This window comes from Cajanus cajan, chromosome 7 (assembly GCF_000230855.2).
Source record: "Cajanus cajan strain Asha chromosome 7, NIPB_CcT2T_4, whole genome shotgun sequence".
Classification (NCBI taxonomy): Eukaryota; Viridiplantae; Streptophyta; class Magnoliopsida; order Fabales; family Fabaceae; genus Cajanus; species Cajanus cajan.
The window spans coordinates 12,080,107-12,104,191 of record NC_138523.1 but is presented as its reverse complement, the minus strand read 5'-3'; the positions used below and the strand labels follow the sequence as shown (position 1 = coordinate 12,104,191).

At 33.9% G+C, this 24,085-nt stretch overlaps 3 protein-coding genes across 3 annotated transcripts; all 3 read right to left on the bottom strand.

Moving 5' to 3' along the window:
- Nucleotides 1–4,880: 4,880 nt before the first annotated feature.
- On the bottom strand, nt 4,881–6,404 carry LOC109818034 (fructose-bisphosphate aldolase 6, cytosolic). The gene is made up of 2 exons (XM_020383424.3): nt 6,238–6,404; nt 4,881–6,156 (listed from the first exon to the last, which is right to left on the bottom strand). Exons 1-2 carry the CDS (start codon nt 6,263–6,265, stop codon nt 5,108–5,110), a joined length of 1,077 nt encoding a protein of 358 aa, XP_020239013.1. The 5' UTR covers nt 6,266–6,404; the 3' UTR covers nt 4,881–5,107.
- Nucleotides 6,405–13,354: 6,950 nt separating this feature from the next.
- On the bottom strand, nt 13,355–16,341 carry LOC109792639 (peptidyl-prolyl cis-trans isomerase FKBP17-1, chloroplastic). Its single transcript, XM_083061082.1, has 4 exons — nt 15,982–16,341; nt 15,095–15,217; nt 14,576–14,692; nt 13,355–13,699 (listed from the first exon to the last, which is right to left on the bottom strand). Exons 1-4 carry the CDS (start codon nt 16,306–16,308, stop codon nt 13,673–13,675), a joined length of 594 nt encoding a protein of 197 aa, XP_082917208.1. The 5' UTR covers nt 16,309–16,341; the 3' UTR covers nt 13,355–13,672.
- A 1,035-nt stretch (nt 16,342–17,376) lies between these two features.
- On the bottom strand, nt 17,377–19,320 carry LOC109793184 (retrovirus-related Pol polyprotein from transposon RE2). The gene has a single exon (XM_020352650.2). It carries the CDS (start codon nt 19,318–19,320, stop codon nt 17,377–17,379), a length of 1,944 nt encoding a protein of 647 aa, XP_020208239.2.
- Between the last annotated feature and the right edge of the window lie 4,765 nt (nt 19,321–24,085).

Sequence of the window (24,085 nt, the reverse complement as noted above, 5' to 3'; positions counted from 1 at the left end):
ATTCTAAGCGCATGGACAAGAGCTTTGAAGTGGACCAATGGGTGTGGACTAAATTCCATGCTTACCGCCAACAATCCGCAGCTCGAAGGCTTAATTTTAAGCTCTCCAAGCGATACTTTGGACCATTTCGTATCATGGAACGCATCGGCCAGGTCGCATACAAGTTGGACCTACCACCTCACAGTAAGATACATCCAGTTTTCCATGTTTCTTTGCTTAAAGCATACAAAGGTCCTATCCCTCCAACAGCAGTAGTTTGCGATAACAACTCCCCACCAAGCACACTGCCTACACCTCAAGCTATCATCGCACAACGCAACGTTACCACCCCGGAATTGGGAGACCAATACCAAGTTCTAGTCGAATGGGACGGGAAACCACGTGAAGAAGCTACTTGGGAGTCATGGGATTTATTAGTTGAACTCTATACCAAGGCAGCCCTTGAGGACAAGGTCCTTTTCCATGGGAGGGGTACTGATACACCCCAAGAAAATAGGAAGAAAGAACCGAGAATTAAGGGAGCACCATCATGGGCAACAAATTTTGTTATCTCATGATTACTTTTATTTTATCTTTATGTTTATCAATTAGTTATTTGATTCTGCAATTTAAATTATTATCTTAGTTATCTAGTGCATGGAAATAGGATGTTAGTTACATGCACACCTTTAAATAAGACACTATGGAAAAGGAAGGAAACAGGAATTGTGTTTAAGAGAAATTCTTCTCTTGTGGAGTTCTGGGCTTGACTCGAATAAAGCTCAACATAGATCAACCGTAATTTGGTATTGTGAGACCCAAACATGGTTTTATGATTGAGAAAAGAATATTTAAAGTGCCATATTTATGTGGAAGATAATGTCATAGGACAATATCCTAATAAAAAGTAACGTTCTTTTGTCATATTTTTTCATTTAGATGCCACGTTAATCTGCCAAATGTAACAGCCCAAGCAACCCGCATGAGGATATTGTCCGCTTTGGCCCACGGCCGCACGGTTTTGCTCTTGGCGATGACACGCATGCCACCCCAAAAGGCCTCCTCACAAGGAAGGTATCCACACCCATATATATGGCATGCTTCGTTCGCCTTCCTAACCGATGTGGGACTATATCCACCCCCCCTCAAGGGAGTCCAGCGCCCTCGCTGGCACACCGATCCGGGCCCCGGCTTTGATACCAATGTAACAGCCCAAGCAACCCGCATGAGGATATTGTCCGCTTTGGCCCACGGCCGCACGGTTTTGCTCTTGGCGATGACACGCATGCCACCCCAAAAGGCCTCCTCACAAGGAAGGTATCCACACCCATATATATGGCATGCTTCGTTCGCCTTCCTAACCGATGTGGGACTATATAACAGCCCAAGCAACCCGCATGAGGATATTGTCCGCTTTGGCCCACGGCCGCACGGTTTTGCTCTTGGCGATGACACGCATGCCACCCCCAAAAGGCCTCCTCACAAGGAAGGTATCCACACCCATATATATGGCATGCTTCGTTCGCCTTCCTAACCGATGTGGGACTATATCCACCCCCCCTCAAGGGAGTCCAGCGCCCTCGCTGGCACACCGATCCGGGCCCCGGCTCTGATACCAATGTAACAGCCCAAGCAACCCGCATGAGGATATTGTCCGCTTTGGCCCACGGCCGCACGGTTTTGCTCTTGGCGATGACACGCATGCCACCCCAAAAGGCCTCCTCACAAGGAAGGTATCCACACCCATATATATGGCATGCTTCGTTCGCCTTCCTAACCGATGATATAGTCCCACATCGGTTAGGAAGGCGAACGAAGCATGCCATATATATGGGTGTGGATACCTTCCTTGTGAGGAGGCCTTTTGGGGTGGCATGCGTGTCATCGCCAAGAGCAAAACCGTGCGGCCGTGGGCCAAAGCGGACAATATCCTCATGCGGGTTGCTTGGGCTGTTACATTGGTATCAAAGCCGGGGCCCGGATCGGTGTGCCAGCGAGGGCGCTGGACTCCCTTGAGGGGGGGTGGATATAGTCCCACATCGGTTAGGAAGGCGAACGAAGCATGCCATATATATGGGTGTGGATACCTTCCTTGTGAGGAGGCCTTTTGGGGTGGCATGCGTGTCATCGCCAAGAGCAAAACCGTGCGGCCGTGGGCCAAAGCGGACAATATCCTCATGCGGGTTGCTTGGGCTGTTACACCAAAAATCCAAGAAGTCATTAGCCACAGATTAGAAATTGGTTCCCCCGTAGAATAAGTCGTATGCAATACCAACTATCACCATTTCAAATTCTAACTGTAGAAGAGAATTTTCTAACAACTAGTATAAACTTGATAAGCAAACCACCAAAATATACTGTTGATATTTGAATCATCTGAAGATTATTTAAAGTATCAACAATAATAATAGGACCAGCAGTTACATGATGGTTGTATACAATGGTTCACATTAATTAAATACCTACGGGGAGAAAATACAGGAACCAGGAGAACGTAAAAAAATACAATCAGGCTGTGCCCCTTGGTGTTTCATTGTTTCTGCAGTTGGGGCTTCTTTATTATTATGTGTATTACGTGTGGACTATTGATTTAATTTTCCTAGTAGATCAACCGTAATTTGGTATTGTGAGACCCAAACATGGTTTTATGATTGAGTTTGTGAGTTAGCAATAATCTTGATGCATTGTCTGTAGTTAGACAACACACAGTAGCTTGTGTCACACAAACAACATGCTTCTGATGTGCTTAAAAAATCAACGTTGGAATTAAATATTTTTTTAACAAAAAAAAATTATTAAAGGAGCAGATAATGCAAGTACATCTAGGAATTTTGATGAAATATTAAAATATGTACATTTCAATTTGCAGCTTTATTGTTTTGAAGATCAGGACAATCGCCAAGTTGCATTAAGGCCTGAACTTACTCCTTCGTTGGCAAGGCTAGTGATACAAAACGGGTAAAATTCATTTTCATGCATATTTTAGGTTTTCCTTCTTTTGCAGTTTAGTTGTATTGATTATTTGATTAGTACTTAGTAGTGTGTGTTGAATAACTTTAGCAGGGATATTTAGATTTGGAAATTGAAATGGACGAGTCAATTAGTAAACCTATGACTGTTTGTGATAATGAAATTGAGGTAGAGGATATTGAAAAAGATTTTGAATCCACTAATGTCAACATGATAACAAAAGGGTCAAGTCCATAACATCAAATTGTTGGAAATTTTTTTACTAGGATGGGAAAGGGTGATGATGGAAAAGAAAGGGCAAAGTGTAATGGTTGTGGCAAAACTTATGTAGTTGGTGGCAAATATGGGACTTCTCATTTAAATCGTCATATTTCCAAATGTGAGAAAAGAAAATATGAAGATATGAGTCAAATGATCTTAGACATGCAAGGAAATTTAAAATCAAGAAAGATAGATCAAATGGTTTTTCATGAGTTGTATTGTCATCTAATGATAAGACGTGGTTTGCCCTTCAATTTTATTGAGAGTCCTGAGTTTAAGGCTTTGATAGCGTATTTGAATCCTGATGCAAATACATTTTCTAGAAATACTTCCTAGGCTGATATGTGCAGAATTTTTATTAGAGACAAAGCAAGGCTTAAAAGTGAGTTGGCTACCATTCTTAATAAGATTTGTTTAACTTCTGATTTATGGACATCTTGTAATACTGAGGGTTTCATTAGTTTAACGGCTCATTATGTTGATCTAAATTGGAAGTTAAATAACAAGATTCTTAACTTTCATCATATGCCTCCCCCTCACACTGGTTTTGAGTTATCTAAAAAGATTGGGGACTTCTTACAAGATTGGGGAATAGAGAAAAAAAATTCTCTATCACTTTGGATAATGCTTCTGCTAATGATGTTCTACAACAGACGTTAAAAAAATAACTTGTTTTGCAAAAAGGGTTGATATGTGATGATGAATTTTAAATTTGATTGTTCAAGAAGGATTAAAGGTACTTGATGGAACTTTGGATTAAATTAGAACTAGCATCAAATATGTAAGGGGTTCAGAGAGTAGAATGATCAAATTCAAACAATGTCTTAAAAAATTTAGTGACATTAATTCATCAAGTGTGTTGTGTCTAGATGTACCTACAAGATGGAATTCAACTTTTTTGATGCTTCAAAGTGCTCTTAAATATCAACGTGTTTTTGGAAGTCTACATTTGGTTGATGAAAATTACAAATATTTTCCTTCAGATGAAGAATGGGAAAGAGCAACAAAGATTTGTAAATTCTTGCAACCATTTTATGAAATTACAACATTAATTTCTGGCACAAGTTATCCTACTTCCAACTTGTATTTTTTACAAGTTTGGAAAATCCAATGCCTTTTAATGGGAAGTGTAACAGATGAAGATAAAGTTGTAAGAGATATGGCTGGATTGATGATAGAGAAATTTGAAAAGTATTGGGATGAGTATAGTGTTGTGCTTGCATTTGATGCAATTTTAGACCCAAGGATGAAGTTAGAAACATTGGGTTATTGCTATGAAAGAATTGATTCGCTTACTTGGGAAATAAAATTGGAGAAAGTCAAGGAAAAAGTTTACATGCTTTTCTCCCATTATTTTAGCTATGGTTCTAAATTAAATGCTCAAAATCTAAAGCGCAAGGATGTTTCTTCTTCATCTTTGATCAATAGCAAACCAAGCCTTTTTATGTAAGTTATTTATTTTAATTTATTGAAATCATGATTTCCTTCATGTAAATATTATGTATATTTCTAACTTATTTTTTTCTTATCATATAAGGAATTAAAAATGCGCAAGCTTCAAGTTGCTAATAAATATGGAAGTGATCGGGTCTTGATTAAATTTTTATATTTATAATATAAATTCGTTCTTATTTATTATATTAAAACTATATTTAACATTAAAAATGCAATTAGTTGTAATAATTCTTTCGATTAACTATATAATCTTTTCTGCAATAAACACAGAGAAGGGGAAGGGGTGTCGAAGAAAGTACAATTCTGTAGTGTATGTTTTATTACAAAAAGAAAGAAGAGAGTGTAAACAAAAAAAATGGGTTGTTTTAGTAGAAAGAAGTAAAGTAGGAGGTGGGTGAAGCCATTATTATGAGCCTTAACCTTCTTCTTTTTGTAGAAAGGCTCAGTACTTGTAATCCTTGACATGAAGAGACTCAGAAGCCCCTTCTCCAAGAGTGGCATCGCCCTTATAAGCGCCAAGCGTGGCCTCGGAGTTGGCCTTGCACCTCACAAGCAGCGCCGCCTGGGCCTGGGGAATGTTCTCGTCCTTGCCACCCCACGCTTTAAGCGTGCTCTGCTGCAGCGCCCTCCCGTACGAGAACGTCAGCGACCAGGGCTTCTTCCCCTTAAGCTTGTTCATCGCGTCAAGGTTCACCGTCGCCTCCTCCTCGCTCTGCCCCCCGGAGAGGAACACGATGGCAGGCACCGCCGGCGGCACCGTCCGCAGCAGCGCCCGCACCGTGTGCTCGGCGATGACCTCGGGGCCCAGGCGGGCGGAGTCGGAGCCCGGCGTGACCATGTTGGGCTTGAGCAGCGTGCCCTCGAGGAGCACGTGGTGGTCGTTGAGCGCCTTGTAGCAGGCGGCCAGCACGCGCTCCGTCACCTCGGCGCACTTGCCAATGTCGTGTGGGCCGTCCGACAGGATCTCGGGCTCCACGATGGGGACCAGGCCGTTCTCCTGGCAGATGGCCGCGTAACGGGCCAGCCCATTGGCGTTCTCGTGGATGGCCAAGGGAGAGGGCTCGTTGGGCCCGATTTTTAAGACCGCGCGCCACTTGGCGAACCTGGCGCCGCCCTCGTAGTACTTCTTGCAGCGCTGGGCGAGGTCGTCGAGGCCCTGCGTGGTGGTTTCGGCGTTTGTCCCCGCGAGCTCCACCGTGCCCTTGTCGACCTTGATCCCCGGGAGAACCCCTCCTTTCTTGAGCACCTCGACGAAGGGTTCTCCGGCGGCGGTTTTTTGGTAGAGAGTTTCTTCGAACAATATGACGCCGCTGAGGCACTCGAGGCAACCGGGGGCCGTGAATAGAAGCTCGCGGAGGATGCGTCTGTTTGTTTCCACGTTTTCCACGTTGATGCTCGCCAGACGCTTACCGATTGTGCCGGTTGACTCGTCTGCCGCCAGGATGCCCTTTCCCGGTGTCCCGATGTACGTCGCGTTCGCTATTAGCTCATCTGCAATCAGTGCCAATTCTTATTTATTTAATACATCCTACCCACCCAGACCTTTACATGGATTTATAAAACAAAACAAACCTTGGTACTTGCTCTTCAATGATGACATGGTGCCCCTGTCCGATCGCCCAACAAAAATAAGGCTTTTTGTTTCACAATTGCTGAAGGTGAAGTTGGAGGCTTTATAAAGCAGTTGTGGGAAGATTTATGAATAAAAAATTGAAAAGTCAAAATCTATGGGCAAATATGGACCATAGATGTGGAAGAAATTATAAAGGCTAAATTCAAAAAGATGGCTACAAACTGGGGGCTTTGGTTTTGAGGTTTGAATATTGTAGAGTCCGAAAAGCATGTTCCACCTTAACATGTTCCTCAACTTCACGCCCCACCCGTGGCCATCACGTTCTCAATTTCAACTTTTTTATTTTCCCTAATGGAGGAATTAAATTTTTATTAAAAGAGGTTGAGTCATACAGTGAACTCAATCACTCATCAAGTCTTGCACTGTTTCTGGTTTTTCGGATTCCCGTCCGAAGCTTCCGTTGCCTAAGACCTATACAGTAGGCCAGTGGTTAGCGTTTTTTGGTTCTTTGAAAATTCTCATTATTCAAAATTATAAAGAAAATATTCTTAAAAATTACATGCAATGATAGTATTTTCTTCAATCGGGATTCCAGAATAGGATCGCTTAATGGTTGATGGATTTTGATTTTTGAATTTTTGATGATGTCTGTGGTTCAAGTCTTCCAGAACTTCGGACAAACGAAGAAAGTCTCAACATTCCAAATATTGAAATATAGATTAGTCTTAATGTCTTATACCGAAAAATATTAAAGAGGAAACTTCGTTAAATAGTTTAAAAATTGATTAAAGTATAAAAATAATATGCTTTAAAATTTAGATAAATAGCCTAAATGATAAAATATAATTTAAAGTTAAGTAATAATTAATATAATAGTTCCCTTTCAAGAAATGAAGAACCCTTTTTGTTGTTAGCATATGCAAGTCAGTAGGATTAGGAATTTGGATTCTCTTTTGTAAAGAGTGTCTCCAGCCTTTCTCCAGCATGAACAATCAGATATAATTAAATGCTATAAAAGTCATTTGAAAATTAATATTAACCTTAGATTAAATCATTAAAAAGTTGTCTCGTGCCTACTTCTTCCAAGCGACGATGGTAGCCATTGTTGTCCCCTGATAGTTGGTCTTATTGCATGCGGGTTTGTTTTGATGGCTTTTGATATTTTAAACTTAATTGTAATCAACCATGTTAAGCATAGCCTTTTGCATGTGCCCCAAAAAGGTTTCTAAATTTTCACTAATGTGTGTGCTTTAATGTATAATCCTTTAGAACATGATTAGATTTTGCAAATTAATTGAGAAGCGGCAGAGAATCACTGCATATATATCTGGACAGATTAATTTTCATATTGTTTTAGATGATAAAATCAAATATATAAGAAATAACTTTTATGTTCTTTTAAAAAAAATCTACACTATAGTATTGATTTAAAACCCGGATCGAATCAGCCAGTCAGATCAGTTGGATTGGGAATTGGTGGTCTAGCCGGTCCGAATCTTAAGTTGAATCGGTTATGCAGTCGATCAGTTTTAAATTGGATTGAACTGGTCAATTTTCCGGTTCAACCGACACTTTTTTTTAAATTTTTTTAAGGGACCATAAACCACAAAAATAATAATAAAAATTGAATCTCTTAATGGAAAAGCAAAGAGTCTTATTAAATATAATAATGACTACTTATTCTAATGTATTTGTTTGTAATATATACAACTTAAATAACTTTTATAGTATATTATTAATTTTAAATTATATATTTAATAATATAATATCTATATAGATATCATATATATTATTTTGTGATATCAATTGCAAGCATATTATATATGTACGTATTATTTATATTTTTAATTTGTATTAATATACAATTTAACATGCAATTTTTTATGTATTTTTATAAAATAAAAATAAAAATAATTTTAAATAAGATAGAAAAATTGAAATTTAAAATAAGATATGAATTTATTCAAATTCATAAGTATAAAATATATTTAATATAAATCTTTTTTAATAAAAATTGAGTCATGCGGTTCAACTAGTAATCCACCGGTTCAACCTTTAACCCACTGATCTAGTACCTTAACCGGTTCGATGACTGGTCCGATTTTTAAAACTATAGTATTACCTAATCGTAGATTAGTTTATACTAAGAATTTTTATTTTTGTAATAATTATTTTAAAAGTCATACATAAAATAATTTTTAATTAGTTGTGCCTATAATATATAAAAATTAAACTCATATTAATTTATAGGGATTAAAGTGAATAAAAGTAATATTCACAAAATTCAAAAACATATTTAAATCAAATTTTTAATACACCTATAATAAAACTATATTTAAACTAAAAATTTGAACCAAAACTTGAGTAAAACACACTTATAATAGAAAAAAATGAAAAACTATGTAATTATAGCAGTTAAATGACAATAAGTATTGTTTTAATGTAAAAGAACGTATTAAAAAAATTTAATCATCATCCGAGTGTAAAATATATAAAATGTGTAATTTATTGAGTTTTTTACTCAAATAATACTATTTAAAAAAAATTACCCAAATAGTAACTGTGCAAATTTATTTCTCCAACTAGCACTATTTATTGTTCACGTTCAGAACGGGCCGTTCTGAAACCAAAACGGACCGTTCCAGATTAAAAAATAACACATGAAGAATGGATTAGAACGGGTCGTTCTGAATTCAAAATTAGCACATAAAAAGTGGAACCAGAATGAACCGTTCTGAATCCAGAACGGGCCGTTCTGGCCTATAAATAAAAAAAAATGTTCAATTTTCACTTATCAAATACCAAAACTCAGAAACTAACATCAAATAATTAAATTTATTGAATATTAACATTATAAATATAACTAAATAACTTTATTAAAATTCAATACAACAATAAAAGATTAATGGTGGCTGAAACTAAATTCATGACCAATATTTGGATATGTCTTCCTAGTGTGACCAGGAGTGTGATCATGCGAGCAAGGGATATGAACTTTTTGGAACTTGCTGCAATCACACCACATTATATTTAGCCTTACTGTAAATCTCACAGCGGGTCATGAGAGCAAGGAATATGAACTTTTTGGAACTTGCCGCAATCATACCACATTTTATTTAGTCTTACTATAAATCTCTCAGTGGGTCATACGAGCAAGCGATATGAACTTTCTGGAACTTGTCGCAATCATACCACATTTCATTTAGCCTTACTGTAAATCTCCCAGCAGGTCAAACTTCTCTCGGATGTTGCGTTCAGTGATTCAAAAACTGGACCGAACTGGCTGGTCGGACCGGTTGGACCGGGAACTGGTGGTCCAGCCGGTTCGAATCTTAAGTTGGATCAGTTATGTAGTCGACCCGTTTCAAACCGGATTGAACCGGTCAATTTTCCGGTTCAACCGGTGAACCGGTGGGTCAAACCGGTTCAACCATTTTTTTTTCTTTTTTTTTTTAAATTTTTTTTAAGGGGCCATAAACCACAAAAAATAATAATGAAAATTGAATCTCTTAATAGAAAAGCAAGGAGTCTTATTAAATATAACAATGACTACTTGTTCTAATCTATTTGTTTGCAATATATACAACTTAAATAACTTTTATAGTATATTATTAATTTTAAATTATATATTTAATAATATAATATTTATGTAAATATTACATATATTATTTTGTAATATTAATTGCAAGCATATTATATAGGTACATATTATTTATATTTTTAATTTGTATTAATATGTCGTTTAACATGTAATTTTTTATGTATTTTTTTACAAAATAAAAATAAAAATAATTTTAAATAAGATAAAAAAATTGAAATTTAAAATAGATATGAATTTATTAAAATTTATAAGTATAAAATATATTTAATATGAATATTTTTTTAATAAAAATAAATAAAAACCGAGTCATGCAGTTCAACTAATGACCCACCGGTTCAAACTTTGACCCACTGACCCAGTACCTTAACTGGTTCGATGACTGATCCGGTTTTTAAAACTATGGTTGCGTTTCTTTCAACTTTGTGGCCAAATCCAGAACTCAAGAGAACTTTCAAGGATCGGCCAAAGTCCAGCAGGATTAGAACAGAGATGGACATTAGAGAATAACATAATCGTGTAAAAAATTGTTCTTATTGTCACACCTCTGGTCACACTAGGAAAACATATCCAAATATTGGTCATGAATTAATTCAGTTTCTACCACCATTAACTTTTATTGTTGTAATGAATTTTAATAAATTTATTTAGTTATATTTAAAATGTAAATATTCAATAAATTTAATCACTTGATGGTAGTCTCTGAATTTTGGTATTTGATAAGTGAAAATCAAAGAAAAAAATGGTTTAAAAAATGGACGGCCCGTTCTGGTTCCACTTTTTGTGTGCTAATTTTGAATTTAGAACGACCCGTTCTGATCCATAAACCATGTGTTATTTTTTAATCTGGAACGGTCCGTTTTGGTTTTAGAACGGTCCGTTCTAAACGTGAACAGTAAATAGTACTAGTTGGGGAAATAAATTTGCATAGTTACTATTTAAGTAAAAAAATTTAAAATAATATTATTTAAATACAAAATTCTAATTTGTTCGTTTTTAACATTAAAGGTTTTTATTTATAGCAAAGTTATCATTTATAAATTTCATAATTTATGTATTTTCATTCTAAAACTTTGGAATGATCGATGTTACATTATGAAATTCAATTTATGCATTCATGTCATTAACCTTCATATTGAATCTTTCAGTAAATATTCAATAATTCCTAAATTTGAATTGTTAACCAATTAAACATTGTATAATTAGTAGATTTTTTGGAATATTCTTAAGACAATACAATATTATTAAAAAAAAAAGTACAAACTAAAAGACTTTTTTTCCTCCAAAAAGACTTATTGTATATATATAATGATTTTAATCAAACTTTTTAAGAAGTATAAAGTCAACTATTTACTTAAAATATATGTAATTATTGAATGCAGATAACGGGCTAAAACACGCCTAATCGGCAAATTTAACAATGAATGCTGACTTAGCATTATAAAAGTAAGTTTTTCTATAGCTTTCATTGATGACGACCAAATGCACCGCAAGTGCATAAAAAATCAATTTTAATATTAATCTACGGACATAATTCAAACAGTGTGTTAAAGCTATAATAACAATGTGTTTCGCCAAAGAAGAATATAAAGTATCACCTTTATTCTTCGTTTTAGGAAATAAACAGAAGTATACGTTATTAAATAAGAAATTACAAATAAATTAAAATAATATGAAGTCGGTATCATCATTCATCATCATATGACGCTCCATTCCATGCCATGATACGAACCAGCTAGTAAACTGAGGTAGTAATTTAGATAAGTTGTTTTTTAAGAGAAGTCATCCAAAATATATTTTTTTTTTTGTATATTGGGATTAATCAATTTTGATTTATTAAAAAATTAGTATTATTTTTTTACGATTAACATGCTAAATACTTATTATATATAACTAAAATTTATAATAAATATATACAAATAAATATTATATTAAAAAATATAAATTACATTTTAAAATTTATATAAATAAATATTTTAAATGTATAAATTATACTTTATATTTATGATAAATAATTTATATTATAGTACAATATTATTTTATTTATTGATAATATATTTTAAAAATAGTAAGATTTAATTCATAAATAATTATGATAAATAAAAATTGAATTAGATAAAAAAAATTAAAAAATTAAAATTTATTGTCATGCATGAGCGTTTTTAAATTTAAGAAAAAATAAAATTTTAATTATAAATAATTAATTTTTGTATTTAATTAGATATGTGTAAATTAAAGACGAAATACATTTAAAATTGAGAAATAAAGTATGAAAATAAATTATTTGAATCAAGATACATCATCTTTATTTAAATTAGGGTGATCAAGACACTTATCGCCCCTACATATTTTATGTAGAAAAAAAAATAGTGGTTCTAGATAGAAAAGTGATAGTCCATAATTATTCATTATGCAAGATAAAATGAAAAAAAAAACCAATTAAAAGAAATTATTATGCAATTAGTGAAATTTCACTGCTTAAAAAGGATAAACAATTTAGATTTTTTATAACATAAAAAAAAGTGCAAAAGGATCTGTTTGAAAATGAAATCCAAAGCATTATATATAAAAAGAAATATATATATATATATATATATATATATATATATATATATATATATATATATATATATATATATATATATATATATAGGGGGGATTTGATCTGTAGCAAAAAAAAACTCTATTAAAATGATTTGTCAAAATTCAAAATTTTAAAATTAAGAATAACTAACATTTAAATAATATTTATATTCATTTTTCATATAAAAAATAAGATATTTTTGATTTGTTATTGTGTATCAAAATTTAAAATTTAATGTATTTAAATCAAATTAAATTTATGTAATAGTATTTGAATTTGAATGAAATAAAAAGAATTATTAAGAAAATTAAATGTTCAATATGAAAAAAGTCACGTGATTTATGTGTGTATGACAAGTTATTTTAATAACTTATAAATTAGTATGATTAAAATAAACCTGTTTTGTATATAAATTTATTACAGTAACTTCTAACTTAATTATTTTTACAAGTTATTTTAACTAATGTATAACTTATAAACTATTAATTTTTATTTTTTTCTTTTTTAATTTACTTGAGATCATTTTTCAGCTTTTAATCTTATATTGTTCTAGTAGTTACTGTTAATGATGTTATGTTCTGTGTCTTCATTTAACTTTTGATATCTTAATTTTGCCTCTTTGAACCTCGATTGTCCATTTTTACTAATAAAATTAATTTTTTTCAAGTAACTTTTCAATCTCAATTACGTCTGCAAGGCATTAAGATATATAGGATCTGAACCCAAATTTTGTGACTGGCCCTAATCAAGAATATATCAATATATATCTTGTTTTAGTTTAGTTAACTAATCAACTAATTATCTTATGCCAAGCAATACATTTCTATCCAAGAATTAACGACAACCTTCACCATCAAGTACACACACAATTGTGATTCTTGGAGCTTTCTCGTACAGCCTTACTTTAATGCAAAGCAATATGATAATGCAAAAATTGAGCAACATGGCAGTCAACATTAATTCCACTTATCAATGGCAAAGATAAATACTGATCATAACATGGCATAATCAAGATCATTCATGAGGATTCATGAACAATGAACAATACCCTGCAATTTACAAACTGATAAATGCTAGTAGATGCAAAATGTTACTAATTGAACCCCACAACAAAAAAATAAAGAACTCTTATTTTGATTTCTGATGGCTGGATCATATTTGATGACTTCACAGATGCCTCAGGCTAACCAGTTCAATATCAAATATAAGTGTCCCTAAAGTGGAACCTTCTCCATTTGCTAGGCGAGTTGGATTAAAAATAGTAGTGAACAGCCTTTGCCTGTCAAAGAACTTTTTTTTGGAGGAAGGTTGAAGGAATACCAAAATAAACTATTACTATAAGAATAAAAGAGATTGACAATATAATATCCAATCCATTTGTAAATTGTTCATCATACAAAAAGGGAGAAAACAGAAGTGGATGGATCACAGTTTCTTCCAAAATGAAAAAAACTATCAAATGGGCTAATAGCTATATTTTATACAGTAACCAGTATTTACTAAGTAGCAACTACCCCTTCATTTAACATGTATGACTTCGCAATGTAAGGAAAAGTAATCACAGGATATAACATGACATTTTGTATATTCCATAATTTTTGTGCTACATAAGCTTCTTTTAATATCAGTCTAGTCTACTATGTCATTTTTTTTTCTGATATTTCTGTTTTTCTTTTATAACCCCCACAGCCATGTAACACATTGTGTGTCCTATTCTTACATGTGTTATTATCTAAGATTAGAATGTGGGTTTATCACTAACTCAGCTTTATAATATCAGTTTGTAAGGTAAAGACTGTCTTCACTTACATATTCTATGTTAATCATATCACTAGTCCATGTAAAATTTTTAACACTCAATTTCAACCAATAAAGAATGTATAGTGAAAAAGTTATCTATGCAGATATTGTAAACAAGCACAAACATGCAACCACTTCATTTTTTTTTCACATTACCAGCAGGTCATTCAATTTGGATGTTGAAAAGTTTGCATTTATCAATAAATATAAGCCATATTGAAGCTAGCTTGGTTTTGCAGTTTACAAGCAGAACCTTCTTTTCTAGGTAGTAGATGCAAATGTTTTTAATTTATTTTTTAAATGAAGTGGAATATAAAAAATTTACGGCAAGTTTGGAGCAGGAAAAGTTTCTTACATTAGGTGGGATGGGCTCTTGTGATGTGTTTTGATACCCTAGTGATGGGGGTATGATGATTCGACGAATACCTCCAACTTTCATCGATCTCACTGCCACCTCAATTCCAGTAATAACCTAGACATAGCATTTGATTCTGATATGAATCAATTCTTCTTAAACATGACATACATAGGAAATAATTTAATAACAACTTTTGAAAAAAAAAAATCATATAGAAGTCCTACATTTTGACAATCCTTCAAATGGTAGTTTCACAAAAGATGAAGGTTGTGTTTTACATAAATGCTAAAACAGAATGACTCATACAAAATCAGTGAGGTCTACCTCAGTTAGTTAAACATAGTGCGTGAGTTGTTGTAAACCCTTGGTACTAAGTTTGGTTCCCATGGAATCCATGGATTAAAAGAAAAGAATGACTCATAAAACTTGAATCAATGTTAAAGTAATAACAATAATAAAACCATTTTGAAATTTGCACTTAAAATTATATTCTGTCATGTCCTTTCCCTTCAATACCTTGCTAGAACCAAGGACAAAGACAAATGGATTGGGTTCACCATTGTCATCTTTGTGGTCATAGGTTGAGTCAAAGCGCCACCCTTGTTTTGCTGCCAGCCTCCCATAGTAGTGAATTGCAACCTTCAAAAATAACAACAAAATATTTACAAAATCAACCGAATCATAATCAATGAAATAAATTAAAAAGATTTACATATTCATGAGTTGAATTATTATATAAATAAAATCCTACAAATTATCTTACACTACCAACAAAACAAATTCATCATGGCATAAAACCAAGCATATAAAATAACACATACATTATAACGAATGTAAACAATCTTTACACTATCATCTGATCATAAACCATCATATATATATATATATATATATAATAAATTTATTAACTTTTATAATAATCATCTTAAATGTCATTCCAAAGATAATTTTTAGTTGATTAGTCATGTAAATTTTTTTACACTTTTTTTATCTATAGAAATTACAATAATAGCAACATGATTCAAACTTAAAATACTTTATATACTACTCTAACCCTACCACTAATAATAATTACACTAATTTAGTCGATATGAATGTGATAGACTGTCAAAGATATCACGTCTGGCAAAATTAACACTGTTAAGCAAAACATTGAGGGAATTATCAATTTAACTAATTGACACACTTCAAAAATGAAAGTGTAACTTTTTAAATAAAAGGAACCAAATTGAATTCAAACCAAGATTAAAATGATATAGTCAAATTCTATTTTAACCCAACTTATCGATATCATATCACATATCACAATTTGTGATTAGATAACGGTCTCAATAAATTTTAATTATCAATGCATTATGATTCTAATTAGACTCATATATTATGTAAAATTAGAGGAGAAATACCTGGTCCCCATCTGAGGGAACTTCACCTGAACCTTCAAGGAGGTCCAAAGCCTTGAGTCCACCAGAATTGGGGATCTCAAAGAAATCTGATAGGGGAAATTTTGAAGAAGGAGAGGGGGAAGAAGAGGAAGGAGGTGGAGGAAGTGAGAAGATGAATGCAGAGAAAGTGGTGGAGATGAGAGAAAGAGATAAAGGTCTTCTTGTTATTGAGGATGATGCTGAACAAGTTGCAAACATGTTGTTATTACATGGATACTTAGTGTGAGGCAGAGGGGCACACACACGTGTGGCACTTGCAGAGACACAGGATTCTATTATCGTCTTCATTTTCTCAGTTGTCGTTAAAACAAGGAACAAGTTTTTTAAACACCTTGTTCCACATAGAAAATCACTTTTCATTTTCAATAGTACTCTTTTCTTTCCTTTTTTGCCCCCAACATTTTCTGGAGAAATATTTTGATCAAGAAATTGGAGAAAAAAAATGTTATATTTCATTCAAGATTTCAATTATTTTTCAAAAGGTTTTACAAAATATTCTCAATATTATCTTATAAACCTGTTCCACGACCAATAATCATTGGATCCTATTTCACCACTTAGGCATCCCTGTTCAATTGTTCTTCTATATATACATATCAAACTTCAGAATCGATTTTTCTAAAAAAAAATTATAAAATATAAAATGTGTATAAAAAATTGAAAAGAAAATATCAATAACAAAATTACTTTTATATAAAATTAAGAAAAGCATTTTAATTTGAGATAAAAGAAGAGAAGTTTTGTATCCTCGAGTCAATTAAGATGACAAGAATAATAAATAAACGAATGGGATGATGATATGTTTTGTACCTTTTTTTTCCCTTATTTCCTCTTAACATCCCATTATTCAATTTTTTTCAATTCACTTTTAAAAATTAATAATTAAAGACTAATCTTCACAACAACTCATTATAAAATCTATTATGAACCTCTTTTTAATATATAAAAAAAATAGAAGGGGGCAAGGGAGGCTTGGTCGAGGCTTGGTCCAGAATAATATAAACATATAGGATCACATTGTATTAAGTAGAAACGATAGACAAATGCAGTAAAACCGTAGTGGATCAAATTTCAATGATTATTTCTTTTATATCATCCTTTTCTATTAATCATATTCATATCTGTAAAGATAAGCAAAGGAATGAAATAGATGCTCAAAGATATATTGAATTATTATCATCAACATGAATTACAGAGAATGATTTAAAGACCTTATATAAGTTACACGTAACAGAATAATCTTATCATAAACAATGACAGCTAAGATAACTAATCATAACTAAACAAATGATTTTATCATAACAGAATTAGTTTTAATCTAACTAACTTTATTATCCTTAACATCCCCCCTCAAACTTATGTCACATGAGGAAGTGACCATAAGTTTGCGTCGAAAACTCTCAAATGGAGGCCAGTGATGGACTTTGTAAGAATGTCTGCAACCTGAAAATGTGATGGTAGATGAAAAACCTGAATGGCTCTAGTAAGCACCTTATCTCTTACAAAGTATAGATCAAGTTCAAAATGTTTAGTTCGGGAGTGCATAATGGGGTTAGCAGCTAACATCACAGCACCAAGATTGTCGCAGTAGATTGTTGGAGTAGCAGTATTCACTTGAAGTTCACTAAGAAGTGATTGGATCCATACAATTTCAGTAGTAACAACAGCTAAACCCCGATACTCAGCTTCGGTACTACTCCTAGAGACAGCACGTTGCTTTCGTGATGACCAAGACACAAGATTGTTCCCAAAGTACACACAGTATCCAGTTGTAGACTTTCGATCATCCAAGTCAGAACCCCAATCGGAATCCGAGAAGGCCATTAAGGTCAGATTAGTTGGTCTTCTGAAGTGAAGACCATGAGTGACAGTCCCTTGTAGGTATCTCAGTATCCGTTTCACAGCCTTCCAATGATGTTCTTGAGGATTATGCATAAATTGACAGACTTTATTAATGGAAAAGGACAATTCTGGTCTGGTGATGGTGATGTATTGGAGGCCACCTACAATTGATCTATAAAAGGAGGGGTCGGGGATAGATGTAGAGCCATTGGCAGTGAGTTTTAGACCAGAAGTCATAGGTGTAGGTTGTGGTTTAGAATCATCCATCTTGGCTCTATGAAGTAAATCTCGAATATACTGTTTTTGAGAAAGAAATAAGCCTCCATCAGAAGTATGGGATACCTCAATACCTAAGAAATGATGAAGAGGGCCAAGATCTTTTAGGCTAAATTTTGTGTGCAGGGTAAGAATTAATGAATTCATCTCAGCTTGTGAGCTGCGAGTGATTATTATGTCATCCACATAGATCAAAAGTAGGATGGTGGATGTGGAAGTATTCCTTACAAATAAAGAAGTGTCACTCTTAGTTGGACGAAATCCCATGTGAATGAGAGTAGTACTGAGCTTCTGAAACCATGACCGTGGTGCTTGTTTGAGCCCATAAATTGCTTTATGTAACTTGCACACTTTATTTTTGTGAGTAGTGTTAAAGCCAGGGGGTTGATTCATATACACCGTCTCCGTTAATTCTCCATGCAGAAATGCATTGTTGATATCAATTTGATGAATATGCCACTGTTTGAATAGAGCCAAATTAAGTACAACCCGCACTGTTGTAGGTTTAACAACAGGACTAAATGTCTCATGAAAATCAAAACCTTCTCGCTGGTGGTAGCCTTTGGCGACTAGCCTGGCTTTATGTCTTTGGAAGTTGCCATCAGCATTGTGCTTGCTTTTAAAGACCCACTTGCAGCCTATAGTACGACAGCCAGCAGGTAAGTCTACTAAATTCCAAGTGTCGTTTTTCTGTAGTGCAAGATACTCATCTTGCATAGCTTTATACCATTCCGGTTTAGAGAGTGCCTCTTTTACTGATGTAGGTTCAATAGTGTGATCATATGTTTTTGATGAAGCAGCAGCTGTATATGACTTTGGTTTGTAAATACCCGCTTTAGCCCTTGTGATCATAGGGTGAGTATTAGATGGAGGTTGCTGAGATGAACCTGTAGTAGCAACAGGACTAGGCGAGATACAAGTATCATTAGAAACATCAGTAGAAGTGACATTAGTAACATCAGTAGTAGTGGCATCAGTGTGAATGGTGTTAATAGGCATGACTACATCATTATGATCATTCATAGGAATAGAGTTGACTAGAGTGAGAGATGGATTAGAAACAGAATTATTATTTTCACAGAGTGACTCAGATGAAAAAGGATTGGTTTTCTCTTTGTATGGAAAAAGGTTCTCATCGAACTTAACATGCCTAGACATATATATTTTCCCGGATGGAGACATACATTTGTAGCCTCTCTGTTGATTGCCATAGCCCAAAAAGAGACATTGTTGGGTTCGAAAATCCAATTTATGATGGTTGTATGGTCGAAGTAAAGGATAACATGCACAACCAAGAATTCGAAGAAAGTTATAGTCTGGGGGTTTTTGAAAAAGTGTTTCATGAGGACTTAGATTATTTAGGAGAAGGGGTAGGCAAAAGATTGATGAGGATGGTGGCAGTAAGGAAAGCTTCACCCCAAAAGCGGAGAGGTAAAAATGCATTAGCTAGCAGAGTGAGGCCAGTTTCTGTGATATGTCTATGTTTTCTTTCTGGGCTACCGTTCTGTTCATGTGTATGAGGACAAGTTAATCGATGTTGAATGCCATTTTCATTGAGGTATTTGGACAATTTTATGAATTCCTTAGCATTATCAGTTTGTATAGCTTTGATTTTAGTATTCAATTGAAGCTCAGCAGAGGACTTAAATTGTTGAAAAGCAGTAAATGCTTCAGATTTAAAATTTAAAAGATAGATCCAAGAATGTTTTGAAAAAGCATCCAAGAAAACTATATAATATCTAGCACCAGTAGAAGTTGCAACGGGGGAAGGGCCCCAAATGTCTGAGAAAACTAACTGAAGAGGAGTATGATATTCTGAATTTGAATTTATAAAAGGAAGTTGATGAGCTTTACCCATGCAACATGACTCACACAATACAGAATCTGGAAAATTATTACAAGGAATATGACTATTTCTTAAAGCTACTTTAAGAATTTTAGGAGAGGGATGACCCAGTCTTGAGTGCCAAAGAGTAAAGCGGGAGTGAGATGAACTCTTCTCAGCAGAAAAAGCTAAAGGAGGCTGAACCTTGTGCATGGGTGGGAAAACATATAAACCACCTCTAAGTTGCCCTTGAAGAACTGTTTCCCGAGTACCCTGAGTTTTAACAGTACAAAAATCAGGATAAAATTCAAAAAAGACATGATTATCCCTAGCAAATTGTGACACACTAAGTAAATTTTTTGTTATGGAAGGGACATGAAGAAGATTATTAAGAATGACAGTTTTAGAGAATTTAGGACAGTGCAAATATGAATGACCAACTTGATGTATATTTAAGCCTGTACCATTACCAATATTAACTTTGTCTGAACCAGTGTAAGTATTTTTGGTCGACAGGGTGGAATCATCATGTGTGATGTGGTGAGAAGCACCTGAATCTGGATACCAAAGAGGATCCACTACTGTAGACGGTGTGGCCAGCATTGTAGCATCACCTGAAGCATTGTTGTGATGATACATTTGAGAGGTATGGACCTGTGGTTGAGATTGATACTCCTGATTATACCTGTTCCAGCAATCAAGAGCAGTATGGCCATTTTTCCCACAAATTTGGCAAGAAATTTTTACCTGATGCCATGTATTGTGATTATTCTGATTCCAGTTTGTCCTTCCACTGCCTCTGCCACCATTGTTTCTACCACGACCGTTTCGTTGTCCACCTCTTTGATTGAACTTGCCTCCAGAAAAACCACCTCAATAGTTATTGTTGCCTATACCAGAATTGGTGTCATTATTTTTCCATTGAGCAGGTACTGAGGCAGTGTTAGCATGAACAAGACTTATCTCATTGCATTTTCTCTTGTCAAACCTCTCTTCTTGTGCAAGAAGCAGAGCCTCGATCTCATCTACTGTGTATGGATCAATTCGAGATGTTATGGAGGTCACAAAACTATCGAAATCTTCAGGCAAACCATCAAGAATCACATCTATGTTATCTTCTTCTGAAATTTTGACTCCTACGGCAGCAAACCATCAAGAATCACATCTATGTGATCTTCTTCTGAAATTTTGACTCCTACGGCAGCGAGTGAATCAATAATTTTCTTGATTTCTAATAGGTAATCATTAATTTCTTTTTCTTTCTTAATTGTGCGTAACTGAAGCTTCAATTTCTTGATCGTGGCTCGTGTATGAGACGCATAGTAAACCTCTAAACGCTTCCAGATTTGAAAAGAGGTTTCCAACCCAACCATCTTTGTCAAGATTGGGGTGGACATTGAAGCCAGAAGCCATGCCGTCAATAGTTGATCTTGCTGCACATGATGCTCATAATCTTGACTTAGGGTGTTGCTTGTTGCATCCTCTATTGTCGCGAATTTTGCTGGAACATCACTACTACTGATGAATTCCTGAAGCTTCATTCCACGAATACTGGCAAGAACTTGTTGCTGCCATAACAAAAAAATTTCATCGTCTAATTTGATTGCAATTGGAGTATGGAAAGTTTGCAGGTTGAACGATTTTTGTGTAGCGGAAGACATGTTTGATAGATCTCACTGTGCTCGTGATACCATGTAAAGATAAGCAAAGGAATGAAATAGATGCTGAAAGATGTATTGAATTATTATCATCAGTATGAATTACAGAGAATGATTTAAAGACCTTATATAAGCTACACGTAACAGAATAATCTTATCATAAACAATGACAGCTAAGATAACTAATCATAGCTAAACAAATGATTTTATCATAACAGAATTAGTTTTAATCTAACTAATTTTATTATCCTTAACAATATCCCTTCCAATTTATTTTTTTTAAATTACCTCTGATTGTGATAATAAATGATATTTTCAATCTCTATGTTGTTGCCACTATCTAATTTCACCACGCCAACTTTAATGACCATGAAGGATGCTTTTCCTTACAAGTAATCTTAACACTCTCTTACCTAAAGCTAGCATTTGGCAAGGTAACAATATTTATTCCTGTTACATAACTGAACATGTTTCATGGAATACGATTTAACTTAACATAATTAACCATTTTTGAGAATCGTGATACCAGACCATTTTCTACTCTCGCACATTGTTTCTACTTTCCAAAACTGGTTTGTGTTAAATGCAGAAATATTAGAACATGGTTAACATGATTCAGTTGATAGCACTACAAGAAGTAGCTGAAATTAGTGTTGTTTTCCTTCTTTCTTAGTGAATTAAAAGGCAATGCTTAATTGCTTATGCTATCTTCTATACTAATATCAACTTTATTTCTATTTCGTAGGTTCCTTTAAATGGTCAAGTAGTATCCTAAATTACTTATCTCTTTTTATTGAGGTATTATGCACCACACATTCACGTATGATGAATATATGGATAGACAAATTTTCAAGCAGAATAAAATACACTTCTGAACATTGTGTTTAAAAATTAAAATTTTGAGATATGTGCTCGTACAACTCGTGATTAATCCTTATATGGACTGCACTTTCAAAAACAGACTATAGGATATGTTGTGAAGAGATATGCTAGCAATTACTCTTTGATAACTTTATGATTGTGTGATATCTGGCGTATAATGGGTATTATAAAAAGAAGAAGGCTCATATTAACTAGTATTATCTTTAAAAAAATGGTTTATATATTAAATTGCGATATAAGCATGTAAAGAGATTAGTAAAAGTGGTGAGATTCATGTGCATGTACATAGTCATTTAGTTAGTCAACATAATTTCATCCAATCATAAAAAAGATATTAAAAAGAGTGTGTGAAAATATTCTGCTAGTGAACAGAATGACCATTTGGGGTTGCCACAAGTCGCATAACTTTCATGTGGGGCAACAAGCATTAATAAGCGAAAGTGTTATTTATTATTCTGTACCTAAATTGATCCTCTCGGCAATATTGATTCATGTCTTAAACCCTCAATGTATAGTTGGATAAGAACATTAAATAGAGTAATGTTCGATTCGCATTATTTTTTGCTTTGCACTCCTTTACACTCTTTGTAAAATGTTGAATTACTTTAACAGAAAAAAAAAATGGTGAAGAATGTAAGAAAAACTTATGAATGTGAAAAAATCCATAACTCCTTCTAATAATCAGGTACAAGTTATGCTTTATTAGAGTGGGCTCTACCCAGTCTTACACAGTTTTTGTTTTTAAGTTGAGCTTAGGACGACAATAATTGATATGGCATAGCTATTGAGTTCATATCCGAATGATTGGAGTCAATCATGTTGGTCCCTTTTTTTGGCTGTTAATAATATTTGTCAATATTCTTCCAAAAAAATAACTAGTCTAATCTAATGGTTCAGTGTATGAAAATTGCCTTCTATTATATTACCTTTTAGACTGAATGATACTTGACATTTAAGCCAGAGAAATTTATAGGTTTTTTAGCTTGTCTATTATTTGGCCAACTGGAGCAATTGTGAACACTTTTTTACGTTTTTTTTTTTTTTTTGTGGTGGGGAGGTGTTAAATACTTGATTTCTACATAAACTCAAATCCAATTGAGATTTCTTATTACTGATCTGGTTGATTCAGATAAGGATATATAAGCTTTTTATTCTTGCAGTATCATTTACCTCGTCTTTGGTACAAGGGACTAGGACAGCTGCAAAACCAAACACCAAAGTTGTTAAGTATGTGGAGTCTAATGGATTTATTGGGTTTAACCCATTTGCTTTCTTTCTTTTTTATAAATACTCATGTAATTGTAAATTTAATTATGAAATAGAAAATATCATCTAGTGCGGCCGTAGAAGAAGGTTATTCTGACCGAACCACATAAATATCTGTGTCTTATTCTGACGCGAGTGGGAGCAATGGTAGAAGACGGAAAAGTGAAGATTGACAAGTTCGATGAGAGTGATTTCGAATTTTGGAAGATGCAGATTGAAGATTATTTGTATCAGAAGAAACTGTATCAGCCTCTGTCCGAGAATAAACCAGAAACGATGTCTCAGGAAGATTGGAATTTGCTAGACCGACAGGCTC

Bases quoted from the DNA above. Each gene is read 5' to 3' on its own strand.
- LOC109793184 (XM_020352650.2), bottom strand. From the start codon at position 19,320: ATGTCTCCATCCGGGAAAATATATATGTCTAGGCATGTTAAGTTCGAT.
- LOC109792639 (XM_083061082.1), bottom strand. From the start codon at position 16,308: ATGAAGACGATAATAGAATCCTGTGTCTCTGCAAGTGCCACACGTGTG. The intron at 15,218-15,981 runs GTATTTCTCCTC...TTATTTTTGAAG, and splicing joins TTCCCTCAGATGGGGACCAG to GTTGCAATTCACTACTATGG. The intron at 14,693-15,094 runs GTATTGAAGGGA...TGCTATGTCTAG, and splicing joins TTGTCCTTGGTTCTAGCAAG to GTTATTACTGGAATTGAGGT.
- LOC109818034 (XM_020383424.3), bottom strand. From the start codon at position 6,265: ATGTCATCATTGAAGAGCAAGTACCAAG. The intron at 6,157-6,237 runs GTTTGTTTTGTT...CACTGATTGCAG, and splicing joins ATTGAAGAGCAAGTACCAAG to ATGAGCTAATAGCGAACGCG.